The sequence below is a fragment of the Saccostrea echinata genome, unplaced genomic scaffold (genome assembly GCF_033153115.1).
Source record: "Saccostrea echinata isolate AGI-Se365-2 ecotype Australia unplaced genomic scaffold, CSIRO_AGI_Sech_v1 ptg000023l, whole genome shotgun sequence".
In the NCBI taxonomy this organism is placed as follows: Eukaryota; Metazoa; Mollusca; class Bivalvia; order Ostreida; family Ostreidae; genus Saccostrea; species Saccostrea echinata.
In genome coordinates, this window is record NW_026889772.1 from 246,048 (window position 1) to 260,275 (window position 14,228).

The window sequence follows — 14,228 nt, forward strand, 5'->3', positions numbered from 1 at the left end:
TGTTGAAAATAAATAATCTGTCCTCGACTGGGCAAGAAAATAAATAATCTGTCCAAAACTAGTTCTAGCCCCCCCCCCCCCCTCCCCCAATGGGAGTTTTCAATTTTGTTTTTTTGTTTTTGTTTTTGTTTTTTTTGTTGTTTTTTTTTGCTTGTCAGACTTTTTTCAGTGAAGAAGAAATAAATAGTCTGTCCTTGTTTTTTTTTTTTTTGAAATAATAATCTGTCCTTCACCAACATGAAAATGAACAATCTGACTCGGTAAAATTTGCCACACACACACCTCTCCCTCAGAATTAAATAGTTGTCCCCTAACAGGAGGTCAGTGCCGCTAAAAAATTGTCTTAATGTTTCATCGTACCTTAGCAGTATTTAATTTATGATAAACTTGTACATCTATATATCAAATATCCTCCTTAAAAATAAAGTTTAATCTTTTGATGTAACAGGTGTATTTGTGATTTATTTAAATATTGGCTTCTTTCTTATTAAAAGAAACTGATAATTCAAATACGATCAAAGGAAAAAAGGTCAGTTGAACCTTGTGTCCATATCGTTTCACGACACCAAGTGAAAACAAATCAATCGCAACTTCTCAGGCCTTTCCGACAAGCCGAGAAACAACCACTTGTTTTTCCAAGCTTGCAGGAAAGGCCCAAAATGATTTTTTTTAATATTTCCTAATATGTCGAACATTTTAAACAATATAACACTAAACTAACAATTCCAAGAAAAGTTATAGCTAAATAATGATATACTGAAGAATATCATCGCAGATTTCTTTTTCATTGTGACGTCATAATCAAATGTGCACAAGAAAGTCGCCAAAATCATATAAACTGCGTACCTAGTTTTAACAACGTCAGCAAACCCGCGACCTACGTTAAGACATGGCTTAAACTAGAAATATGTCCATAGGACATGAATGCCCCGCCGAGGGTATATTAATAATGCAACATTTTAACACAAATTGAGAAAAGTGAGGTCAAGGTCAAAGGAAAGGTCAAGGTAAAAAAAAATTGTTTATGCAGTTGAAAGGTTACATCGGTATGTATTAGCATATGAAGTTTGATAAAAATATTATGAATGGTTTTAAAACTAAGCTAAACACTAATTAAAGAAAAGTGAGGTCAAGGTCAAAGGAAAGGTCAAAGTCAAAAAATATTGATGCAGTTGAATAGCTCTCATCAGTATGTATCAGCATATAAAGTTTGACACTAATTTAAGAAAAGTGAGGTCAAGGTCAAAGGAAAGGTCAAGGTCAAAAAATGTTGATGCAGTTGAATAGCTCTCATCAGTATGTATCAGCATATGAAGTTTGATAACACTATCTTGAATGGTATCTTTAAAACTGAGCTAAAAACTTATTTCAGAAAAGTGAGGTCAAGGTCAAAGGAAAGGTCAAGGTAAAAAAAATATTGATGCAGTTGAATAGCTCTCATCAGTATGTATCAGCATATTAAGTTTGACACTAATTTAAGAAAAGTGAGGTCAAGGTCAAAGGAAAGGTCAAGGTCAAAAAATTTTGATGCAGTTGAATAGCTCTCATCAGTATGTATCAGCATATGAAGTTTGATAACACTATCTTGAATGGTATCTTTAAAACTGAGCTAAACACTAATTCAAGAAAAGTGAGGTCAAGGTCAAAGGAAAGGTCAAGGTCAAAAACTGTTGATGCAGTTGCATAGCTCTCATCAATATCTATCAGCATATGAAGTTTGATAAAAATATCTTGGATAGTTTCTTTGAAACTGAGCTTTGAACAGAGCTAAACGCAAAGTGTGATGGAAGGACAGAAGGACAGAAGGACGGAAGACGGACATGACAAACACTATATGCCCCGGCCATATTCATGGCGGGGCATAAAAAAACAGATCTAACATGAGTTTAGAGTTAATCAATTGATAAACAGCCATTGTTTTTCATCAGAGAGAAAGGCAAAAATATTCAATGTAAATATTTCATACTATATATAGTTCTATTTTATAATGCTGAAAACAATGCTGTTAATGAAAGAAAAAAAATAAATGTAGTTACCTACTACACTGGTGTTTACAAACAGCTAGAAAATATTATGTTAAATTGAACCGTTGAAGAAGAAAATGTTACCCAAATGGCCATATTTAAACAAGAATGTGGGTACAATTAAGACTACATACTTTATAATTCAGAGTCAAATATCATACAATCATGATGAAGACAAGAGCGAATTACCAAAACAACGAGAGATGACTTACAACGAGAGATGACTTACAAAGAGAGATGACTTACAAAGAGAGATGACTTACAACAAGAGATGACTTACAACGAGAGATAACGAGAGATGACTTACAATGACAGATGACTTACAAAGAGAGATGACTTACAATGAGAGATGACTTACAACAAGAGATGACTTACAACAAGAGATGACTTACAATGAGAGATAACGAGAGATGACTTACAACGAGAGATGACTTTACAATGAGAGATGACTTACAATGAGAGATGACTTACAACAAGAGATGACTTACAACAAGAGATGACTTACAATGTGTCACATCAGCAAGAACGAAGGGAGGTAATGTACTTGATATGAAAGGGAGCTAACTTCGTTCAGCTTAAACAATAACAAGAGTTATAGGTTATTTAAATTAGAACATTGTTTTGAAAAATATTTGATTTATCTTCCAAAGGATTTAAGACAAGAGGCCCAGAGGCCACATTGCTCACCTGAGCACTGTGGCTAGGAAAAAAGGAAAAATCAGTTTAGTATTGAAAAGCTTAAATGCAGAAGTGGTCCCAACCTACCCCTAAAGGGAGTGGGGATTATGATTTGAACAAAATTAAATCTACACTAACTAAGGATGTTTACATAATTTTTTGACTAACTGTGACTTTTTTCTCTACAAGTTTGAACGTTCATTGTGGCCCCACCCTACCCCTGGAGGTCGTGATTTGAACAAACTTGAATCTACACTATCTGAGGATGCTTCCATATACCAGGTAAATATGACAAACTGTGGCTTTGCTGTTCTTGAGAAGATTTTTAAAGATTTTTCCTGTATATTCCTATGTAAAACTTTGATCGTCCATTGTGGCCCCACCCCTACCCCTGGGGGTCATGATTTGAACAAACTTGAATTTACACCACCTGAGGATGCTTCCACATAAATATGACCAATCATAGCTTTGCTGTTCTTGAAAAGAAGATTTTTGAAGATTTTTCATACATACTCTATGAAAACTTTGATCGTCCATTGTGGCCCCACCCTACCCCTGGGTGTCATGATTTGAACAAATTTGAATCTACACCACCTACAGATGCTTCCATATATATATGACCAATCATAGCTTTGCTGTTCTTGAGAAGAAGATTCTTGACGATTTTTCCTATAAACACCTATGTTAAACTTTGATCGCCCATTGTGGCCCCACCCTACCCCTGGGGGTCATGATTTGAAGAAACTTGAATTTACACTACCTGACAATAATTCCACATGAGTTTCATCTTTCCTGGCCCATTAGTTCTTGAGAAGAAGATTTTTTAATAATAATGCCATTAATTTTTTGCTATTTCATAATTATCTCCCCTTGGAGAAGGGTGTGGCCCTTCATTTGAACAAATTTAAATTCCCTTCACCCAAGGATACTTTGTGCTAAGTTTGATTGAAATTGGCCTAGTAGTTCTGGAGAAGAAGATGAAAATGTGAAAAGTTTACAACAACGACAGAAAACAGACAAATTTCGATCAGAAAAGCTCACTTGAGCCTTCGGCTCAGATGAGCTAAAAACCCCTTATTTATATAGAAATATCCTAACTAACATATACCTAATAAACCTTTATTAAAGTGAGAGAACTTACAGCAAATTAATGCTTTTCAAGCTTCCCCACGTGTCTAACAGTTACACAGGTTTATATACTCTTAGGAAACAATAGAAACTTTAACTTAAAATCTAGTGAATACAGCCCAAGGGTATGAACTTTGACTGAAATTAGTAACACCCAAAAGGTTAACTTCCGTATTGATAGCCAATGAGAATTTAGATCATCAAACGTAAACATTTACCCATAATTTGATGGAAGCAACACGTGCTATTATCTGAGAAGGTTTGTAAATATAAACAAATGATATGGGGAATAAGGCAGTATACAAATATATGTATGAAAACATTTATAACAACATTACATTTAAAATACAAGGCATAAATTTATATAACAAAATTCATTCCTGCTACAGACGAGTATTTACTCAATACTGAGAAACAAGAGACCAAAGGGCCTTAATGGTCGCTTGAGTATAATACAACAATGTAAATGTTCCATAGTATGAATACAACAAAATAAACTGATAGATGAAGATATTTTGTCCAGAAGAAATAGGATGATCAGGGATCAACAAAATAGTTATTTAAGTATTCAGTTACATATAAAGTAGATTTATTTACCTGCCCTTACTTGTCAAAGCTTTTGCATTCCCATTTATCACTATCACCATGCAGTCTAAACAAAACAATTGTGCTTGAGCACCTAAACCCATCACACATCCCTTCACATTGGCCTCTCTTGGTCATTGAAGATCATTTATTGTACAAGATGTGGTATTTTTTGTCTCATTTTCAGCGATTCATTTTGTTGTGCATCCTGGGTAAATTATGCACTAATTTTGCAGAGGATGCATGAGTTCAATAAATGTACATCCTGATGAATGCAATAAAATAAGAAAGAATGTATTGTTTTCAATATTTTTGGGGCATACCAAATTATTGATTATAGCAATTTCTGGACATATTCTGGTACACAATGTACCATATACAGTAAAACATGCTTATAACGAAGTGCCAGGAATGGATGATTTTGCTTCATTATAAATGTAATTCATTATATTCTTTAAGTTCAAAAAATATTTTAAAAAAACCACAGCGAATGAAAATCGCTTTGCTGTAAACGTCAATTCATTATAAGCGTGTTCACTATAAGCGAGTTTTACTGTATCTGGTATACGGCTACCTGGCCAACAATATAGGTCAGGTTTCACAACGCACTGTTATCATGGTTATTGCAGTTAGCAAGCAATTATCAGAAAACTCCAATCAGTACAGTTTAATTATGTCTACTGTAAAAAAAATTTAGTTTCAGAAGATCACTAAATAATCAACAGAGTGCTGGCCTAACTCCAGAACCCCTGACTCAGTGGTCATGAAATACACAAATTTGGAAGAGACAACTTTAATCATAACCATGCACTGGTTTGCTTACCCAGAAGCAAAGAAAAATATTTTCAAAGAAATAAAATACAGTTTTACTATATGATTAATAGAGCCCCGCCTTATAACCAGAACCACTGACCCAGGAGCCATAAAATTTTGCAAGAGGCACTTTGCATCTCAACCAGGTACTTACATTATCTGTTCAATATACCATGATATACAGGGAAACAAAGAGAAGCTTTTTAAAGAAATTATGGATTTTCAATATATAATCAATAGAGCCCATCCAACTCTAATACCCCTAACTCATGAATTTCACAATGCTTATTACTGTACAATCATGTTAACAGTATGACTGCTTGATGTCAAGTAATGAAGACATTTTTTTAAGATAGAATTAATTTTGATGGTTTTAGCCTCAGGTCTCTGGATAAAGAAGACCATGAAATTCACAATTTTTAAGTTTCCCTTTACCCATAGATGCTATCACCCAAGCTCACTAATAAGCAGCATTTGTTGTTCCAGTTGTTTTTCCGAGTCTATCAACAAAAACCTATTGGGATTGATATTGCAGTAGAAAGTTTTCACCACCAGTGTACTAAAAAATATACAGTCCTTTTCCGCAATGTTTATTTATCCTGCAAATTCAGAGTCAATGTATAGAAATTTAAATGTTCGTTACTGTCGCTGTTGCGGAAATCATAAAAATACGTCTACAACTTAAGAAAATAGCGGCATATATTTTGCTTATTATCGTCAATAAAGTTTCATACGATGTTTAATTTATTTAAATTGTAAACAATATGTAGCCATGAGTGCCCATATTTAATATATTGATGGTAGAAGATGTGTCGTCGGTTTGAAAAGAATTGAAAAATGTCCGTTACAATGGATTTGAAATGCAGGTACATCATCTACTGAGAATGGTTTTATATTTTTCTTGTGTGTCTAATAAACGTAAAACTATCCTATGTGTACAAAATTTGACATTTCCTGATAGATTACAGGCTATTTTAGCAATACCAAAGTTAATAGTACATATTACCGTTAATTAGATTAAAGTCAAATGTTCGTTACTATAATTTCTGGAACCTTCTAATCTATCGATTGTGCATATGTTGACGGTCTAAGTAATGAACTTCAAACTAAACAAGAATTAAAAAATAAAAAAAGGAAACAGTCTAAATATTAGAAACATACAGCAAAAAACTAATGTGACAAAAATGTTCGTTATTAAAATGTTCGTTACGTTAATGCAAGAAGTGTTACAAAGCCGTGTAAATTCTGTCGGGTTCAATATGCTACGTTTTCGACTATAGAGCACGTGGTCCCTAAAGTATCCGAGGCGCCATATTGCAATTTCAAAATCTGTATTTACTGTGTGGTACATTTTTGAAAGCTGAATGAAGTGAGTATTCTTTTATTACTATGAATTATAGTATCCCTAACTAAATTATACACTTTAGGTGTTGAAAATGCGCTGTGCAGGTTCTAATTGAATGGAAATTTTCAAAGAAAATAATAAACTATGTATGATCCGTAACCCATGCACCATTAATCAAATAGAAATGTTCGTTACTTTTGGTAACGAACATTTTACTATGTTTGAACGCTGATAGAATTTGGAATACTTACAAAATATCCTGCTTTTTAATGTAATCCCCCTTTCCTTTAAATGCTTATTTCTAAACTTATGTTGCATATTCGGTGCAATGAATAGAATTTAAAATCGATCAATTTGAAATCTTCATAGATTTTTATTTTCATCTTTCCGAAATTAACCACGATACATTTTGAGCAAAGAGATATTATGGCTCTCTTTTTTTATTTCAAAATATACTACATAATGTAATTGTTTTCAATATATTAATTGTTTCTGGGAAAATCTTAACGAACTTTTGCATAGCACTGAATCTAGGCGGTAACGAACATTTTATTTCTCGGTAACGAACATTTTATCCATTACAGATTTCAATTATGGGCAAATGTAGAGCTGAAATTCAGAAAGCCTACCGCGAGCGACTGAAACAGAAGGATAACGAAGGGTATCTTGCAAAGGAGAGAGCAAGAAGGCGTGCTTGTTATGTTCCAAGTGCACAGCTCAGCAGAAAGAAACTTAAGGAAAGAAACGAGAAAAACAGGGAGAGACTTCGGCGTTTCTATGAGAAAAAGAGGCGCGAAAGAGAAATAGACGGTGAGAACACTAATCATGACACAAGCGGATATGAAACAGCAGAATCCGGGCTGTTACAGGTGCAGTTCCAATTTCCAAATAGAAAAAAGGGTCCACAGAAGCGTTGGAAAGAAGATTTAATCAAAGCTAGAGAAAGGATAAGAGAGCTGGAAAAGCAAAACAAAGAAACAAAGAGGAAGAACAAGTCATTACAAAGAAGATTCCAAAGAATCAAGCACAAGATTTCTAGTTCAGGGAATTTGACACCCAGGAAAGAAGTTCAGAATCTCATGAAAGCTGCAAAATTAAGTGAGGAACAGAAGAATGCTGTAAAGAAACCTCTTTTACTCGCATCAGTAATAGCAAAGGAGATCGATGTAACAAAAAGAAATGTAAGGAGAACTGAGATGAAGGCGGTGTACAGTGTAGTCAGTGGTAAAATTGTCAAAAAATACAGATGCTTAACATCCTTGGCAGCAAAGGCTGGTCTGGACAGAAACCGCATGTCTAAAGTAAAAACGAAATCTTTGTCCACAGCTCGCTACACACGCCGCAACAAAAAGAAAATGTTTGAGAGAAAAGTAACAGAATTTATGGAGAGGGAAGACAATAGCAGAGCTCAGCCAGGCAAGAACGATGTGAAGAAAACAGACAATGGAGAGAAAGCACAAACACGGGTACTCAAGGATTACTTAGAGAATCTTTACAAAAAGTTCAAGTCCGAGAACCCTGAGATGAAGATTTCTCTCACAACATTCAAACGGATAAGACCAAAGAACATTCTCTTAATGGCACTTATAAGCCGTAATACATGTCTCTGCACCAAGCATCAGAATATGGCACTTACAGCAAAAGAGCTGAAAGCAGCAGGATTGAACATTCCCCTTAATCCAGAACATATGGTAAAAGAAAACGTTGCAGTTAAAGCAAAAGAACATTTTGCAGAGAATGATGTCGTAAAAGTGAATCAGTGGAAAAGAGTGGAAGTAGAGGAAAAAGGAAAAAAGAAATATGTTACAAAAATCATGGAGCAGTCTTTTGAGAACATAAAATCGTTCCTAGACTTCCTGAATAAGCAAACGGAAGACTTTAAAGGTCATGTAAGTCGCGTGTCAACCCAGTATGAACAGATACACGCCCTTAAAGGAAATCTACCTCAGCATAATGTAGTCATTCAGATGGACTTCGCCGAAAACTACACCTGTAAGTCACTGGAGGAAGTTCAGAGCGCATATTTTAATCAGACGTGCGTTACCTTACACCCCATGGTCGTGTATTACCCTAATTCAGAAAATACCATCGAACACAAAAGTATCATCGTTGTCTCTGATGAAATGGGCCATAATTCAACCACAGTTTTAACCTTTATTGACAAAATTATGCCAATAATTAAAAACATAGACCCTGACGTATCGACCATTCATTATTGGACAGACAGCCCGACAAGTCAATATAGAAATAAGACTATAATCGACTTTGTTGCAAACCACAAGAGTACCCATGGGATGAACGCACGATGGAACTATTTTGAGTCCGGCCATGGGAAGGGGCCGTGTGATGGTCTTGGAGGCACGGTGAAAAGACTGGCGGATGAAGCAATGAGGAGTGGGAAAGTGATGATACAAGATGCCAAAGCTTTCTATGATTGGGCAAAATCTTCTAGCATGAAAAACGTCACTTTCGTGGAGTCAGCGGAATGTGAAAAAAAGAAAGATGAATTAAATGCATATCAGTCAGAGATCAGAGCGGTGAAAGGTACAATGAAATTACATGCAGTAGTTGGTCTCGGAAACTCCTGTGTGAAGATAAAGGATGTAAGTTGTTACTGTGACGAATGCTTGTCCGGTAATATTTGCAGTGGTTGGAATGAAGCAGTAACTCGAACAGTTGCAAATGAGAACAATGCCCTTGAAGAAATCGTTTCCCCTACTGGTGACAGCAATGTCAAGTTGAATATAGGAGATTTTGTTGCAGCATATTATGATGTGGAGTGGTACGTTGGAAAGGTTGTCGACAAGGATGATGATGATGGAGAGTTCGAGATCTCTTTTATGGAGAAGAGAAAGGAGTTGTACAGGTGGCCGGGGAAACCTGACAAACTATGGGTATCAGCAGACAAAATCATCTGTATTATTGATGAACCTATTCCAACTGGGAAGTATGGTGGACTTCACAAGCTGTCAAATGAGAACCAAAGCAAAATAGCCGAAAACATCAAGTGACTGTCATTTTGAAATGCTCGTTACGTCAATTCTATGACTTTCATATGTTCAATATTTTGAGTAACAAGTTCAATATAAAATTGTTTCACTTCGATGACTTCCAAATACTGTGATTACACGATGAACACTTAACAAACGTTGTTACTATAGAAAATTTATCGTTGCACTTGCATATTGAAATGTTCGTTACCATTTGTGTTCAATATCCATGATATGGAGTTTAATTTGTTGTTAAGAGATCAAAGCTGTCTAATTAGTTATAAATCTTATAAATCTAGCATTCTGTACGTCTTTCAATCGCACAATCCTGTGAAAAAGCAGATGTTTTGAGGGAGATAAAATGTTCGTTACAATGAAATGTCCGTTACTTACGTTCTCTTTGTGAATTTATATTTACCCCTTTGAATCCTTGTACCTATTTTGTGTATATAGATAATATAAAGTCTACAAAAGTAATTTTAAAAGGTCAAAACTAGTAGTATGTCTTACCAAAACAACTGTTGTTCTAAAATCATTACGAAGTACTCTACATGTGTTTGAATATTAGAACGAGTCTTTTAATAATACAGTCCAAAAATATTACTTATCTACAATTCATGAGTTTGACTATAAAAGCAGAGCAATTTCTGAGTAATATTAAAAGCTGATGGATACCCAATATTCTCCTAAGTGAACAACAGATTTGAACTCGCTTACGAAATGTTCGTTACATTCGACACTAAACATGAAAAAGGAAAATTTGTGTTGAAATTGTCGACATAAACCCAAGAAATTATACCAAAGTGATGAAAAACATTCAAATTGTAGAAATGAATTACTTAAAATAAAATTCAACCCGTATGATTTATTTTCAAAAATTTCAAAATTATGCATCTCCAAAATTTATAATTATGAATATGTTTGTTAAATTGATCACATATATGTTTCCGCTATTATTATCAACATTGTCTGGATATCTTGAAACAAATCTTTGGAAAGCTACATGTATTGTGTTATGAAATGTTTTTGCAAGCGAAAGGCTTTCTATTGTTAGTGATTTTGTACAGATGTGATGTTGCAAATAGGCTAATCGAATGTAACGTACATTTTTAAGCTTATTTTCATTTGTTCGGGACTGCATATATTCGATGAAATATCTTTTAAACCCTTTATTTCATGTACAAGAAAATCTAGATTAAGATTCCATACATTGTTAGGCTTACCAGAAAGTCATCAAAACCAAATTTAAAGGCATTTATTTTTTCGCTATCTCGACATGCCAAATACTGCTTATTAGTGAACTTGGGTGTATATGCCAAGAATGGATGAAAATGGTTCAGGGTCCCAGAAAAGAAGCTAAAAATGTTCAAATGTTAACGTACATTAGATGATCGAGGATGCACAGCAATGGAGGAAAACAGATAGCATTAATTAAGTTAATTACCTGAGTCACTCAAAATTTTGGGGGAAAAAGCAAATTTCAATTGGGGCAGGGTCCTTTTACTGAACCTGGATGCAAGGGTTATTATTATTATGCCCTGCTTTTCACCCAAGTTTGGTTGAAAATGGCCCAGTGGTTCTTGAGAAGAAGTTAAAAATGTGAAAAATTTACAGATGGACACCAAAAAATCTGATCAGAAAAGGTCACTAGCGATTTCAATACAGGTGAGCTAAAAAGAAACATACATATACAAGATATATGCCTCAAAAGTGTTTAACTAAATTTTGAATTTGTTTCAAGCATTACACAAACTCACATAGCATTCAACAGGAATATCTTGCCGAAGAATATTAGAAGCTGACTGAATTCCCCTTCCACTCCACATCTTCCACGAAACCTCAATTCTTTTATTAGGTCAGAATAATACTCAACGTACTCCAAAATTCCAGTATGCCAAATGCTAAAAATGTGCCTGTAAAAATAAAAATCATTTTACATTACCGTTAAGTCACGAATAAAGTATATGAAAATATAGTATGAACATGATGAAATGCAAGATTCAATGAATTTTTTTTAGGTTGATATTGAAATGAGGATAGATATTAGTTTTCTATTAGTCTGCTTTTCTTCTGGGATGACTATCTTTCAGGTGGCAGAGGATTACAGTTTTTTTTGGCAATCAAAACGTTTGACTGACGGTTTCCTTAATATTGAGCTGCTTTTAAAATGTCCATTGAAAAATTTTAAATTCTCTCTACATGTAATAATAGTATGGTCCAGTCCCTTGAGGAATTTGAAGCTTTTAGGAATAAAACATGTACAACTTACACAATGAGCCCTAATGATGGCACAGGGACAATCTCAAAATTTCATGTAAATTAAGCCTATTTTCACTATTTCGCCGGATCCGCAACTGCTTCCAGGCCCGTGCTAATGCCCTAAGCTACCACACAAATTGCAGACCAACACTTGTACATAGTAACCATTGAACAGCAAGAGATAATGGCTCAACCACCTCGTTTTCAAGCTACAATTCATCCTATGAACCCACCCCACTTTTCTGGTGAAATACCGGAAGAGTGATTTTTGATCTTAGTTTCATATTTCTAGTCCATATCCCATTAACAGTAGTAGTGACACTAAAGTGTCATATATCATTAGAATATACAAGGCCACCAATTCCCTCCAAATGCACACATAAAATATTCTAGCAATAAAATTACCTATTAATAATATACATTCAAACCTAAGGTTCCTGTATTTTTTCTAATTTTTGACTGGTACTTAATCCGATACTATCCTCTGCCACCTTCATGTAAAAAGACACTAAAATTATATTAGACTGTGGTGAAACTCTTGACCACTAATGATAAATTATATAACTGTAACAGTTATTGTACACTAAAACTTGGTCACAGCGAAGTCGTGGGGACTTGTGAATTTACTTCACTATTTCCCTAATTCCTTATTATCATATAATGAATTCCTAGGCTTATTAAAGTAAATATATTCAATATTCGCAATATGCATTTTTTCTTCAAGTATGACTACCAATATGTTCTCAGAAGTATTAATTAAATTACAAAACTTACCTTGGATTACTAATGTTTTCCTATATTAGTAAGGCTGGGATGATACAACTTTTTCTGTATCGATACGTACCACAATATTTGAGCCACGATACGATATGTATCACGATATGTTGAATTGGTAATAAAATCTTTTCTTTATTGAATTGATCAACTTGATATATTTCTGTAGACAGTCAGTAACAAACCTAATAAGTAATTTATTAGTGTGAGGGAGTCATCAACACAAGACAGGCCTGTAGCAACATTTATCAAACGGGGTAAGGGGCAGCCACCAAAAAAAAAATGATAAGCCAGGAAAAAAAACATTGACTGTTAAAACTCAGGAGGGGTTAGAAAATTCCTCTAAATTGTTTGGAAATTTTTAATGCAATACATGGCACTCTTTCCACTCTACTCATTATGCCATCTGACAACAAGTTTGCAACAAGCGAGTTTATTGGTCTGTAGAGACGACTATAAATGGTGGTGGATACAAGAGGCCCAAGGGCCACATCGCTCACCTGAGCACTGTGGCTAGGAAAAAAGGAAAAATCAGTTTAGTATTGAAAAGCTTAAATGCATAAGTGGTCCCAACCTACCCCTAAAAAGGGAGTGGGGGGGGTCATGATTTGAACAAACTTGAATCTACACTATATGAGGATGCTTCCGTATAAATATGACAAACCGTGGCTCTGCTGTTCTTGAGATTTTTAAAGATTTTTCCTATATATTCCTATGTAAAACTTTGATCGTTCATTGTGGCCCTGCCCTACCCCCGGGGGTCATGATTTGAACAAACTTGAATCTACACCACCTGAGGATGCTTCCATATAAATATGACCAATCATAGCTTTGCTGTTCTTGAGAAGAAGATTTTTGAAGATTTTTCCTGTATATTCCTATGTAAAACTTTGATCGTCCAATGTGGCCCCACCCAACCCCCGGGGGTCATGATTTGAAAAAACTTGAATCTACACCACCTGAGGATGCTTCAAAATAAATATGACCAATCATAGCTTTGCTGTTCTTGAGAAGAAGATTTTTCCTATGTACACCTACATGTATGTTAAACTGATCGTCCATTTTGGCCCCACCCTACCCCCGGGGGTCATGATTTGAACAAACTTGAATATACACCACCTGATGATGCTTCCATATAAACATGACCAATCATAGCTTTGCTGTTCTTGAGAAGAAGATTTTTGAAGATTTTTCCTATATATTCCCATGTAAAACTTTGATTGTCCATTGTGGACCCACCCTATCCCCAGGGGTCAAGATTTGTACAAAGTTGAATCTACACTATATGAGGATGCTTCCAAATAAATATGACCAATCATAGCTTTGCTGTTCTTGAGAAGAAGATTTTTGAAGATTTTTCCTATGTACACCTATGTTAAACATTGATCGTCCATTGTGGCCCCACCCTACCCCTGGGGGTCATGATTTGAACAAACTTGAATCTACACCACCTGAGGATGCTTCCATATAAATATGACCAATCATAGCTTTGCTGTTCTTGAGAAGAAGATTTTTGAAGATTTTTCCTATATATTCCAGACCTATGTAAAACTTTGATCGTCCAATGTGGCCCCACCCTACCCCCGGGGGTCATGATTTGTACAAACTTGAATCTACACCACCTGTGGATGC

General features: G+C 35.0%; 2 protein-coding genes across 3 annotated transcripts in view; one reads left to right on the forward strand and one right to left on the reverse strand.

Moving 5' to 3' along the window:
- LOC133191018 (uncharacterized) overlaps positions 1 to 11,365 on the reverse strand; it is a 21,231-nt gene extending 9,866 nt beyond the window's left edge. For both annotated transcript variants that reach the window (XR_009721652.1, XM_061326678.1), the window contains exon 1: positions 11,321 to 11,365. The gene's annotated coding sequence lies outside the window, so the exon portion shown is untranslated. The remainder of the gene's footprint in view (positions 1 to 11,320) is intronic.
- LOC133191568 (uncharacterized) lies at positions 7,167 to 9,584 on the forward strand. The gene has a single exon (XM_061327315.1). The coding sequence runs from the start codon at positions 7,167 to 7,169 to the stop codon at positions 9,582 to 9,584; it is 2,418 nt and encodes an 805-aa protein (XP_061183299.1).
- Positions 11,366 to 14,228: the final 2,863 nt, after the last annotated feature.